A 12,934-nucleotide genomic window follows, 5' to 3' on the forward strand; every position below is an offset into this window, starting at 1 on the left:
GGTATCCAACGTAGGCGATAAGTGAAGGATATATGCTGGTTGCTGGTGAAGGATCCAAGACCAATAGCTTTGCAGTAGGCTTAGAGAACAACCATCTCAGATTGGAGCAGGAAGGTGAAATGTTTTGGAGGCATATATTTGTGTAAGGAAAAAAAAAATGATAAAACTGATAAACTCTTTGATTGTATCTGAACATATTGAGAGGAGATTTCTAGAAGAGAGTATGAGAATTAATTGATAAGTACATAGATAGTTAAGTAAATAAATTAAAAAAGAATTATTAATTTCAGGGGAAAATATACAAGAAAGGGGATATAAACAGTACATTAAGTGTCACAGCTTGAAAATAACATTTACACACTTATAAGTTGTAAACATTCAATATTGATTTAACAAAAGTAACATTACTATATTAGGAGAATAGAGAGAAAGTACAAGCATATTCATGTGGAGGATGAGAGCATGAAGTTCTCATATTAAAAATAGAAGTCAGTGTATATTTGAAACTTACCCAGCTGGCATGGCTCAGAAGTTGAGCATCGAACTATGAACTGGGAGGTCACAGTTCGATTCCTGGTTAGGGCTCATGCCGGGCTTGCGGGCTTGCAGGCTTGAAACCCAGAGTGGGGCATATAGGAAGCAGCCAATCAGTGATTCTCTCTCATCATTGATGTTTCTATCTCTCTTCTCTTCTCCCCTCCTCTCTGAAATAAATAAAAATACATCTTTTTAAATCTGAAACTTAAAAAACAAGAAATGGTGTGATATTTAGAAAAAGAAATAAAAGGCAGAAGAATCAGCTAAGAGTTGTAATCTCCTTTACGCATTGGGAAGCAGAGTGGGATAAGGATTTTTTGTTGTTGTTGTTGTTGTTTGTTGTTTTAGGATTTTTAAAAAATTTATCTTTATTGTTGAAAGTATTCCAGATGTCCCCCCTTTTTCCCCATTGGTCCCTTCCACCCCACACCCATCCCCCCATTGTAAGTAATAAAAAACATATAATAGAGAACATGTATGTACATGTGTAACTTTCATAAAAACAAATAAATATTTAATTTAAAACCCAATCATGGCCCAACCCATGTGGCTAAGTGATTGAGCATCGACCCATGAACCAGGAGATCGTGGTTTGATTCCTGGTCAGTGCACATGCCTGGGTTGTGGGCTTGATCCCCAGTAGGGGACATGTTTCTAGCTCTCTCTCTCTCTCCCCCTCTATATCTCTCTGAAATCAATAAAAAACATATTAAAAACAAAAACAACCATGGTAAGGAATGAAATAGCCTAGGAGGAGAGAGCAGAATAAGAGGTCTTGGTACTGATCTTTTAGGAACTCTTCATTTACCATCATCCTCACCTCCCGCTGCTCCCCCTACCAAACCCCCGTTCCTCTCCCCAGCAAACCATAAGTCTGGATTGAGAGAAGAAAGTGTTGATAGAAAGAAACAGATCCAGAGACAAAGATACCTAGGATAGGAGAAGAATGCAGAAAGCGTGTGGGCTAGAGTTATCCCCACAGAAAAGGTGGCTTTGCATTGGGAGCAGATTCTAAGTCCTGGAAGGCTCAGGGCTGACGGAGGTGTCCATTCTTGAAGAGCTGCTGAATATGGATCAGGAACTGCCTGAGGGGGGGGGGGCTAAGGCACTGTACCTTGGGCTTCTTCGGGCCTGGGTGATGACATCTCACCCCTGACCACTGGCGCTCCTGCATAGCTCCTTGCCTCCACCAAGCACCTCCTCCCCATCTTACCTGCCTTTGTGAACAAATCATGAGCAAAGCTGAGGTCTCAGAGCAGCACCTCCTCCCACATACCTCTGCTTCTCCCTTGGCTCAGCTGAACTGCATTTGTATTATGCAGGCATTCATCCATTCTATCCCCCCTCCTTCTCTCCTTTGAGAGACACCAGGGGATAATGCAAGTTTCCAACCCTTCCCACTTCCAATTCTCTTCTCTGCTTCTCACTCCCTGCTTACTAAACTCCAGCTATTTATCTGTTCCCATCAAGAGTTTCTTTTCTAGTTCTCCCTCACCCTTTGGACAGAAGTTCAGAGGCAAAGAGCTAATAATACATAGCAGAGTCTGGGCTACTCTGTTGGAAAATATGTATAGCCCTACTCTTGCTAAATTCGACAGGGTTTCAAGTTCTTATGCTGGGGCTATATGTCAAAGTGGACCCTCAATGCAGCAGCATTGGGACTGTGAGAGGACATGTGGCTCCCAGGCAAGTGGACACTCTCAGTGCTGAGTGACACCTCAGAGCCACAGGGTTGCAGGCCTAGCAGGTTCTGATAAGAAGGAGAGAAACATTCCCATGTTCAAAGGACAGAATCTCTAGGTCCAAAGCATGTGGTGATGAGGAGCATGAGGGGAAAGGGAACAAGAAGACCCAAATTAATAACTCTATAGAAATAGGGTCACATGCATACATGGAAAATGTCTGTTTCCTTTTCTTCCATATATGGATGCAGAACCTGTCCTGATGTAAAAGTGTATAGGCTGCTGATGTGGCATGATCTCATAAGTGTGGAGGGCAACCATAGGCTCCAGAACCAGGTGGCCTGAGTTCAAATCCTAGCCAGACCACTTACTGGAATTCTTTTGTGTCATGCACCCTTCTCAGAGTAATGTTTTAAAATACTTTTTTTTTTAAATGGTATTTTTCCCTGGCCGGTGAAGCTCAGTTGGTTGAACATCATCTTGTTGTGCACCAAGAGGCCACTGATTCTGTCACCAGTCGGGGTGCATGCAGGAGGCAACTAATCGATGTTTTCCTCTCTCTCTCTTTTTCTCTCTCCTTTCCTCTCTCTAAAATCAATAAAAACATTTAAAAAATAAATAAAATAATAATATGGTATTTGTACACCCATGTTCATTAAAGCATTATTCATAATAGCCAAAGATGGAAGCAATTCAAGTGTCCATTGACAGATAAAGGGACAAACAAACAAAATATATAATTACTAGAGGCCCAGTGCACAAAATTCATGCAGGGGGAGGGAGGGGTGTCCCTCAGCCCAGCCTGCACCCTCTCCAATCTAGGACCCCAGTGGGATCAGGCCTAAACGGGCAGTCGGACATCCCTCTCACAATCCAGGACTATTGGTTCCCAACCGCTCGCCTGCCTGATTGCCCCTAACTGCTTCTGCCTGCCAGCCTGATCACCTCCTAATCACTCCCCTGCCAGCCTGATCGATGCCTAACTACTCCCCTGCTGGTCCGATTGCCCCTAAATGCCCTCCCCTGCTGGCATGGTCACCCCTAACTGTCCTCCCCTGCATGCCTGGTTGCCCCCAATGGCCCTTCCTGCTGGCCCAATCACCTTTAACTTCCCTCCCTTGACAGCCTGGTCATCCCTAACTACCTTCTCCTGCTGGCCCGATTGCCCCTAACGGCCCTCCCCTGCAGGCCGGTCATCCCCAACTGCCCTCCCCTGCAAGCCTGGTCACCCCCAACTGCCCTCCCCTGTATGCCTTGTCCCTCCCAACTGCCCTCCTCTGCTGGTCTGGTCCCCCCCGCAACTGCCCTCCCCTGCAGGCCTGGTCACCCCCAACTGCCCTCCCCTGCTGGCCATCTTGTGGCAGCCATATTGTATGTTGGAGTGATGGTCAATTTGCATATTACCTCTTTATTAGATAGGATATTATATACAATGGAATCTTATTCAGCCTTAAAAAGGAAGGAAATTCTGACACATGGATGCATCTTGAGGACATTATGCTAAGTGAAATAAGCCCGTCACAAAAAGAAAAATACTTTATGATGCCACCATGAGGTATCTAGAGTAGTCAAATTCATGGAAACAGAAAGAAGAAGGATGGTTACCAGAGGCTGGGAGGAATATGAAATGGGGGGGAACTTGTTTAATGGGTATCGAGTTTCAGTTTTGCACGAAGAAAGGAGTTCTGGAGATTGGCTGCACAACAATGTGAATGTACTTAACAATACTGAATTTACACTTAAAAATGATGAAGATGGCCCTGGCTGGTGTGGTTCAGTGGTTTGAGTGCTGGCCTGTGGACCGAAGGGCCACTGGTTCCATTTCCAGTCAAGGGCAATTACCTCAGTTGCAGGTTCACCAGCCCTGGTAGGGGCGTGTACAGGAGGCAACCAATCGATGTGTCTCTCTCCCGTCAATGTTTCTCTTTCTCTCCTCTCCCCCCTCTTCCATCCCTTCTACTCCCTCTAGAAATCAATGGGAAAAAATATCCTCAGGTGAAGATTAAAAAAAGAGACAGAATTCAAATGCTATAGAATTCACCCATTTGAAGTGTAGTGCACAATTTAATGGCTTTTAGTATAATCACAGATATGTGCAACCATCAGCACTGTCAATTTTAGAAAACTTTTATTACAATGGCCAATTTTAAATCTTCAATTTACTTGGCCTATCCACAGCATTTGACACACTTGATCAATCCCTTCCCCTCTAAACATTGTTTTCACTTTCAGGACATCACACTCTCTTGGTGTTCTTGGTGCTTCTCCTTCCTCACTGGCCATTTCCTTTCAATTGGCTTGGCTTTTCTTCACCCTGACCTCTTTCTAGAGATTGGAGTGCCCAGGGCTCTCCTCTATCTTCCTGGGTGATCTCATCCAGCCTCCTGGCTTTAAATACCACCTATATGTTTAGTAGCAAATGTGTCATTAGAGACCAAGGCTAAAATCATCCACACCCTCGCATTTCGAATTACTGTATATGGATGTGAAAGTTGGACAGTGAAGAAGGCTGATGGGGGAAAAAATGGTTCATTTGAAAGTTGGTGTTGGAGAGAGTTCTATGGGTACTCGGGCCTAGACCAACAGAAAGATGAACAAGCAGGTAGTAGAGCAAGTCAATCCTGAAAAGTTTCTGGACGCAAAAATGAAAAAACTGAAGCTGTCCTATTTCAGGCACAAAATTAGAAGTCAGGGTTCTCTGGAAAAGATAATAAAGCTTGGAAAAACTGAAGGCAACAAGAAAAGAGGAAGATCACATATGAGAGGAACTGACGCCATAAAAGAAGCCTGTAGCATGATGCTACAGGAGCCGAGTAGGGCTTTGAGGACAGGACACTGTGGCTGTCTCTCATTCACAGGGTTGCCGGGAGTTGGAGCTGACTCAATGGCACATAACGCACACATATGTTGTGTATTACCAAGTTTGCACCTCTAGCCCAAGACATCTTGCACCTGCTCCCAAATTGTTTATATAAATGCCTGCCCATGTGGATTCTAGGACAACTCAGCATTCCACATGCGGTCTTCCCTTCCTCAGTCAATGACAATTTCATCTTTCTGGTGTTCTGGCCCCAAATCCTTGTTATCCTTTTTTTTTTTTTTTAAATTTCAGGGAGGAAGGTAGAGAGAGAAAAACATCCATGATGAGAGAGAATCATGTGTAGGCCGCCCCCTGCATACCCCTCACTGGGGATCGAGTCCGCAATCTGGGCATGTGCCCTTGACCGGAAGCTGATGCGCTATCCACTGAGTCAAACCAGCCAGGGCATTCCTTGTTATCCTTAATCACATTTGTCTCTCACATACCACATTCAACCCACCAGGAAATTCTCTACCCTCAACATATCCAGAATCCTCTCCCTTCTCCCATGTGCTTTGTTATCCACTGGTACAAGCTGCTACCATCTCTAGCCTGGATTACTGCTATAGCCACCTAACAGGTCATACTGCTTTTATCCTTGTTCCCCTAGTCCAGTGGTCGGCAAACTCATTAGTCAACCGAGCCAAATATCAACAAGTACAACGTTTGAAATTTCTTTTGAGAGCCAAATTTTTTAAACTTAAACTATATAGGTAGGTACATTGTTATTAACTTAATTAGGGTACTCCTAAGGCTTAGGAAGAGCCACACTCAAGGGGCCAAAGAGCCGCATGTGGCTCGCGAGCTGCAGTTTGCCAACCACAGCCCTAGTCTATTCTTAACACAGCAGCCACAGTGATCCTTTTAAAATAGAAGTGACTTCACGTTACTCCTCTGTTCAAAATCCTGCAATGACTCCCCATTTCCTTCAAAGTAAAAGCCAAAGTTTACACAATAGCCCACAAGGCCCTTCGTGACTAATTCCCTCTGCTCCTTATCTTCTTGACTTTATCTCTTACTACTCTTCCCCTCACTCATTTTGTTCCAGTGACACTGGCCTCGACTTTTCCTCAAACCCTTCAAGCACACTTGTGACTTACAGAGTTTGCAGTGGCTAGTCGCTCTTCTAAAGAGCATGTCCTCCAACTGTACAGCTTAGCCAATTCCCTCACCTCCTTTTGGGCATTGCTCAAATTTCATCTTCTCCAGAAGGCCTTCTCTGATCACCTTACTTAATATATGGTCAACCCTCCCAACCCTCCTCTATTTCCAAACCCCCTTACCTTGCTCTATTTTTTCTTTTGTTCTATAGCACTTATTGATTTCAGAGAGGAAGGGAGAGGGAGAGAGAGAAACAGCAATGATAAGAGAGAATCATTGATCGGCTGCCTCCTGCACGCCTCACACTGGGGATGGAGCCTGCAACCCAGGCATGTGACCTTGACTGGAATCAAACCCAGGACCCTTCCTTCAGTCCTCAGGCTGACGCTAGCCACTGTGCCAAACCAGCTAGGGCAACTTATCACCTTTTAACATGCCCTATTTTATTTAATTAAATTTATTGGGGGTGACATTCATTGGTAAAATTAAGTTTTAAGTGTACAATTCTATAATACATCATCTATCTACTACATTGTGTGTTCACCACCCAAAAGTCTCATCTCCTTGTCATATTTTAAAAAATCTTTATAGTTGACAGTATTACATATGCCCTTCCCCCGAATTGACACTTTCTAGTCTGTTCCCACCCCGTCACCATGTATTTTATATATTTGACCCCCTTTACCCTCTTCAAACTCCCTCCACATCCCATACACTATATCTATATTGTAAAATATGTTTTTATTGATATTTAGAGAGAGAAGCGGGGAGAGAGAGAGAGAGAAACATTGATCAGTTGCCTACTGTCTGAACCAGCAACCTGGGCATGTGCCTGACCAGGAATCGAAGTGGCGACCTTGCGGTGCATGGGATGATGCTCAACTAATTGAGCCACACTAGCCAGGACCCATACACTATATATTTTTTATTAAAATATGATTTTATTGATTTCAGAGAGGAAGGGAGAGGGAGAGAGCGAGAGATAGAAACATCAATGATGAGATAGAATCATTGATCGGCTGCCTCCTGCACATCCCCTACTGGGGATCGAGCCTGCAACCTGGGCATATGCTCTTGACCGGAATCAAGCCCGGGACCTTTCAGTCTGCAGGCCAATGCTCTATCCACTGAGCCAAACCAGCTAAGGTCATACACTATATTTTTAATGCTTATTTCTTAGGTGTGTTTAGTGTCTCCCAAAGCAAGAATTTGTTCGTTGAGGTAGCCCAAGGATCCAGTACAGTGTCTGGTACAGAGCTCAATAAGTACTTGTTGAATGAATGTATGAAAAATGTGGACAATGCCTGCTCTATAAAACTATTATAGGGATTAAATAACGGCCAAAGATCCTGACACCTAACAAAGGACACCCAACAAATGTTAGATCCCTACCTCCCTTCAACAAATACCTTCGCCGGCTGCCTCCTCTTACAGCACGGCTCCTTCCCTCCTCTCTGGAAAATTTCACCATTCTAGTCTCTCCTTTTATTTTCTAATAAAAGCAGGTCTTCTTATTCACCAAGTTTGTCCAATAAGTGCTGTGCTGGGCAGTTTGTTAGTCAATCATATTATTTATTCTCCCCCCCCCCCCCCCCCCGCATCACCATGTATCCCCTCTATGCCCTCTTTCACCTTCACCCTTCCCACTTTGATTTTAATCCAGGAAGATCTAACAAAAGGCCACAGATGTCTTCTGAGAAGAAAAGGAACCCTGGGAGACCACCTTTACCTAGTGCCACAAGATTTATCTGATTAGCAAATTGTCACCCAGAGTAGTAGAGAGCCCTGAGGACACGGACCAGTAAATGTTTTTGTTGTTGGAGGTTTATTGCACTGATTTTTAAAGTAAGCTTTATTAAGGTATAATTTACATACATTAAAATAGAATGTTTTAAATACAATTTGATGAGTTTTGACAAATGTGCTGTAGTCAATTTGATTTGGGGTGGAGGGCATTAAGGTCACCTGGGATTATGCAGGTTGAGATGTAGCAGAGGGATCCTGGTTAGAAAAGAGGACATCAGGGATCTTGGGAAACATACCCAAACTAGAGGCCCGATGCACACAATTCATGCAGGGAAGGGGCGGGTGTCCCTCAGCCCAGCCTGCCCCTCTTGCAGTCCAGGACCCCTCACTCCCTACCACCCACCTGCTTGCTGCTCCTTAGCGTTGTGAGCCGGGCTTATGGCTGATCGGTAACCCTGTGGGAGTACACTGACCACTGCGGGGGCAGCTCCTGGATTGAGCGTCGGCCCCCTGGTGGTCAGTGCAGGTCATAGCCATACGTTGTTCCACCGTTGGGTCTACTTGCATATTAGGGTTTTATTACATTGGATTAGATAGAGAGGGAGGAGTGGAAACACCAAGGGCTGACCTGAGAGTGGTCCTGGGGTCTCACTGCACCAGGATCTGGACCCACGGAATATCTGGCAACTTCATGGCACCCCTTGTCCTCCTGAGGGAGTGGGCCAACTCCCTTTCACAACCATTTCACGTGTTCAACCCGTGGGGATCGTTCCAGCCCTCGACAACCAAGCTTCGCCGCTGCCACGACACTCAGGGGCCCGATTTTTCTCTCCGTCCTTAGTTAGAAACTGGTTTCGGATCTGCATCTGTACCGCGGGCGGAAAAAAGCAAAAGTGCTGCAGCAGGTGTCGAAGCCAGGAATCCCCTTCTGGGTCTGCCCTCCTCCCGACCTGGGTGGGGGCTCTTGGCAGCCAGGCTCTCTCCCCCGCCCCCCTGCGCCTAGAAGCCTCTAGACTAGCGGCTGCAGGTTCCGCTCCACTGAGAGACAGAAGCGCCGGCTTCAGGTCTGCTGGGCAGACTGAGGCGGGACTGGAGATTCTGGGTGAGGAGCCCGAGGCTGGAACGGAGGGAGCCCCTGCCAAAAGCCCAATGAGCGTCGCGCCAAACCAAAAGGACACCGTGGGGGCCGGCGGGCTCAGGGCCGGAGGCAGGAGAGAGCGAGGCGCCGCCCACGCAGCGGGCGGACTGGGGGAGCGGCGCCCAGTGGGTGGGGTCCCGGCGGGGGCGGGACAGACCTGGGCTACCGGCCGTGCAAGTCGCGCCCTGCAGAGCGAAAGTAGTTGGTGGCGGCCGTCGCGCGTGGCTCGAGTTGTGCCGGCCGCGACCTCACGGCCATGGCGGGACCCCAGGAGTTTCTGGGTGGGAAGCTCCGGCTCTGCTTCACCCCCGCCGCCCGGACCAGCCTCCTGCTGCTCAGGCTCAACGACGCGGCGCTGCGGGCGCTGCACGAGTGTCAGCGGCAACAGGTGCGGCGGGCCGGGCCCATCTTCCCCGGACCCTCACCCTCGACTCGGGCCCCAGCCGGAGGCCCTGGCGGAGGGACGCGGGTAGGGAGCCGCACTCACAGGCGCCGGCCTCCCCGACCGCCCAGCTTCTCCAAGTGAAGCCCGGAGCGCGGTCCCTCTCGGCCCCGCACCGGAGGTCTGGGGACTCGGCTGCACCTGCGCTCAGCTGCCGCTGTGCTCTCCCCGCAGGTGCGGCCGGTGATCGCTTTCCAAGGCAGCCGAGGGGTAAGAAGGGACCTGGGGTGTGTGCGGGGAGAACAGACGCGGGCTCAGGGCGGGAGACTGAGACGGTCACGGTCTGAGGAAGTTCCTGAGAACTGCGCCCGAAGGGGGTGAGGGGGCTGCTGGGGTGGCGGCCCCAGGAGGCTGCGGTTGGAGTCTGTGCCCTCTCAGCCTCCTGGGGGCTCGGGCCCAGCTGCACCTGGCTGCTAACGAGTCCCCCGGGACCCCTCTTCAGCCTCAGGCGGGCTGGGGAGAAAGGGCCCTGGCAGGAGGGGGCAGGTTGGCTCCTGGGGCTTACGATCTCCTTTCACTCCCAGTATCTGAGGCTCCCAGGCCCTGGCTGCTCCTGCCTCTTCTCCTTCACAGTGTCCCAGTGTGGCCAGGACGGCCCTGGTGGTGGCCTGGATCTCGTGTACCAACGCTTAGGCAGGTAAGAGAGGGAAGTCAGGACGGGGATGCCCACGGCTGCCTGAAAAGTTCTCCACCCTCCCGGTATGTTTTCCACCACCTCTTTCCAGGCCTGGGCCGAACCGCCTGCACTGCCTGGGGCCACTCAGGGAGCGCCTCAGTTTCTGGGCAGCCATGGATCCTCTCCCAGCCCCATCTTCAGGTCAGGGGCACAACCTGACGGAAGACTCCAGAGATCCTGAGAACTGGCACATCGGGGATTATTCTGGAGATGCAGTTTCACAGCCACAGATGGCACTAGAGGAGGTGAGGCCAGAAGAAACTGCAGGGAAGTTGGGATAAGGTGGGGCAAAGCCTGAAGCCCAGGTAGCCAAGCGCCCCTGCCATTTTCCCTGCCAGGTGCCAGGCCCACGGGCAAGCAGCCAAGGACGGTCACTCCCTGGATCCTCCAGGGAACACATGGCACAGTGGGAAGTGAGGTACTGGGGCAGAGTGGGACGAAGCTGAGAAGCCCTTCCTCCAATCTCCACCCGAAGTGATACAGTAAGAAATCTAGCTCTGCCTCCTACTCCGGTCTTCATCTCTTCCATTCCCTCTTCAAATATCCTAGGAACCAGACCTGTCTTCCAAACAGAGAGCCTGACCAGGCACGGCCTTCTGCTAGCCAGAAACATCTGAACAAGGTAAATTGTAACAGTTTTTCAGAGAGATTTGTCCAATCAGGCTAAAGTTTTAAAATTGGGATCCTTCATTTTGATGCTCACAGAGATTATTACATGGAAATAATTTTCAAGAGAGTAGAGGGCACAGAATAGGAGGCTTCTTGACATACTATTAGTGTGACAAAAGTATTTTCCCCAACAGAAGCGTCCAGCACCTGCAGCCACTATAAAACTGAAAGAAAAGAGGCTCAGAACTCTAGCCCCAAGTCCACTACAAGGACTGCCCAGTCAGGACCTACGAGAGGGAGAAGGTTGGGAGCAAGAAAATAAACATGGAGACATGGGCCCCAGACTGGAACACAGTCCCTCAGTTCAAGCAGGTGAGTTAATGAGAGTAATGAGAAGAGGATAAAACTGCCACAGTGGGGGAAAAGGCCGATAATCACCTTCATGTCTTCTTCCTTCCTTCATAGACTCTGAATCCCCAAGCCCTGAAGAGGTACCAGATTACGTCCTGTGAGTCCCCTGCCATTTCTAAGTTTATCAAGCCTTGTGCATATGAGATTTAGATGAACTTCCTGGGAGCTTGGAGCTTCGGTAGGTAATAAAATTGAAGGTGGTAACTTAACTCTGCTCCTGGCAGGCAATATGGGGCCATCCACACTGCAGAGCAGCAACATGCGTATGAGCAGGACTTTGAGAGAGATTATGCTGAATACCGCATCCTGCATGCTCGATTTGGGGCTGCAAGCCAAAGGTTCATAGAGCTGGGAGCAGAGATCAAGAGAGTTCAGCGAGGAACTCCAGAACACAAGGTAAGGACTGGACTCAGGATGGCTTCCCAGGTCTACTGGCCATAAACTCCGTTTTTTTCAGTGACCAAAGTGACAAGCAAGCCTGCTTTAAGATAAAAATTATTCTGTATCATTTGGTAGTATGAGAGGAAGTTACTTCCCTCCCTTAAGAGAACTAGTTTTTTTCTCAAGGTTAAACTTGATGCTAGCATTTTCTTTGTTTCAGGTGCTGGAAGAAAAGATAGTCCAGGAATATAAAAAGTTCAGGAAGGTAAGACTAGGTCTGGGAATGCCAGCAATAAGGTAAAAATGAATTACTTCTTTTGACATGGATGCTTTTTCTCTGCAGCGATACCCAGGTTACAGGGAAGAAAAGTGTCGCTGTGAGTACCTGCATCAGAAATTGTCTCACATTAAAGGTCTCATCCTGGAGTTTGAGGAAAAGAACAGGGGCAGCTGAACTAACTGGTCAAGGGCTATTGACCCTCTCTGTCCGGTGTGATGCAAAGGAACAAAACCGCTGTAAATGAAGTAGAGTGCAACTGTCCGCTCTTGTTATTGCTGAGTCCATGGTGGCAAGTAGGAGAGCTGCTCTAGGTTAAGGTTTGATTTTCATTGTTGCCATATATTAATTTTTAGGGTATGGGCGCAGTGCCAACACTCTATAGCTGTGCCCAGGGGACTAAGAAAAGCAGCCAAGGCTTGGCTTCTCCACCTTTAGTTCAGCAAGTCATTTTCAAGTCCTAAGAAATGACACCCTTTCCAGGACAAGATACCTCAAGGACATTAGAATTCAGCCTGGTAGCCGCCCTAACAAAACAATAACTTTTAGGAAGTTGTGATACACCTGGATGTAATGGGGAAGGGCTTGGGGTCTTATCAATCAATGTACTGAAAGTGAATTCTTTTACAAACATGGCTAAAAAATTAAAACTGTCTCTGTGTCCTTTGTACAAGTTTATATGCTTTTCTTAAATCTTCCAAAGCAGTGGTTCTTACCTCTGGCTCTATGTCTGAACCACTTCTGGGCTCTCTAAAAAAATTAGATATCCAAATCCCAACCCAGGTCTTGTGAATTAGAATCTCCAAGATTATGGTTAGGCTTTACTTCTTCAAAGCACTATGGATGATCCTGATAAATATCCTCCTATGTAATAAAGAGCTAATATGCTAATTAGACCAAACAGCCAGACAACCATCCGGACTAAGCAGGGGCTGTGAGGGCCAGCGGGGGCTACGGGGGCGGAGCCCCCCCCCCCTGCACGAATTTTGTGCATTGGGCCTCTAGTTTTGCTATAAATCTCTACCAAATCCAGCTTATAATTGACAACTAGAGATGACAGCAGGAAAAAAGTTC

The 12,934-nt window shown here is 47.8% G+C and overlaps 1 protein-coding gene across 1 annotated transcript; it reads left to right on the top strand.

The window, feature by feature from the left end:
- Nucleotides 1-8,480: 8,480 nt before the first annotated feature.
- Nucleotides 8,481-12,630, top strand: ELL3 (elongation factor for RNA polymerase II 3). The gene is made up of 11 exons (XM_059703006.1): nt 8,481-9,452; nt 9,681-9,716; nt 10,031-10,143; nt 10,232-10,427; nt 10,521-10,600; nt 10,732-10,804; nt 10,986-11,163; nt 11,257-11,299; nt 11,427-11,598; nt 11,804-11,848; nt 11,927-12,630. The coding sequence occupies exons 1-11, from the start codon at nt 9,321-9,323 to the stop codon at nt 12,035-12,037; spliced, it is 1,179 nt and encodes a 392-aa protein (XP_059558989.1). The 5' UTR covers nt 8,481-9,320; the 3' UTR covers nt 12,038-12,630.
- Nucleotides 12,631-12,934: the final 304 nt, after the last annotated feature.

The sequence above is a fragment of the Myotis daubentonii genome, chromosome 1, assembly GCF_963259705.1.
Source record: "Myotis daubentonii chromosome 1, mMyoDau2.1, whole genome shotgun sequence".
In the NCBI taxonomy this organism is placed as follows: Eukaryota; Metazoa; Chordata; class Mammalia; order Chiroptera; family Vespertilionidae; genus Myotis; species Myotis daubentonii.

Bases quoted from the DNA above. Each gene is read 5' to 3' on its own strand.
- ELL3 (XM_059703006.1), top strand. From the start codon at position 9,321: ATGGCGGGACCCCAGGAGTTTCTGGGTGGGAAGCTCCGGCTCTGCTTC. The intron at 10,601-10,731 runs GTACTGGGGCAG...CAAATATCCTAG, and splicing joins ATGGCACAGTGGGAAGTGAG to GAACCAGACCTGTCTTCCAA. The intron at 11,164-11,256 runs GTGAGTTAATGA...CTTCCTTCATAG, and splicing joins CAGTCCCTCAGTTCAAGCAG to ACTCTGAATCCCCAAGCCCT.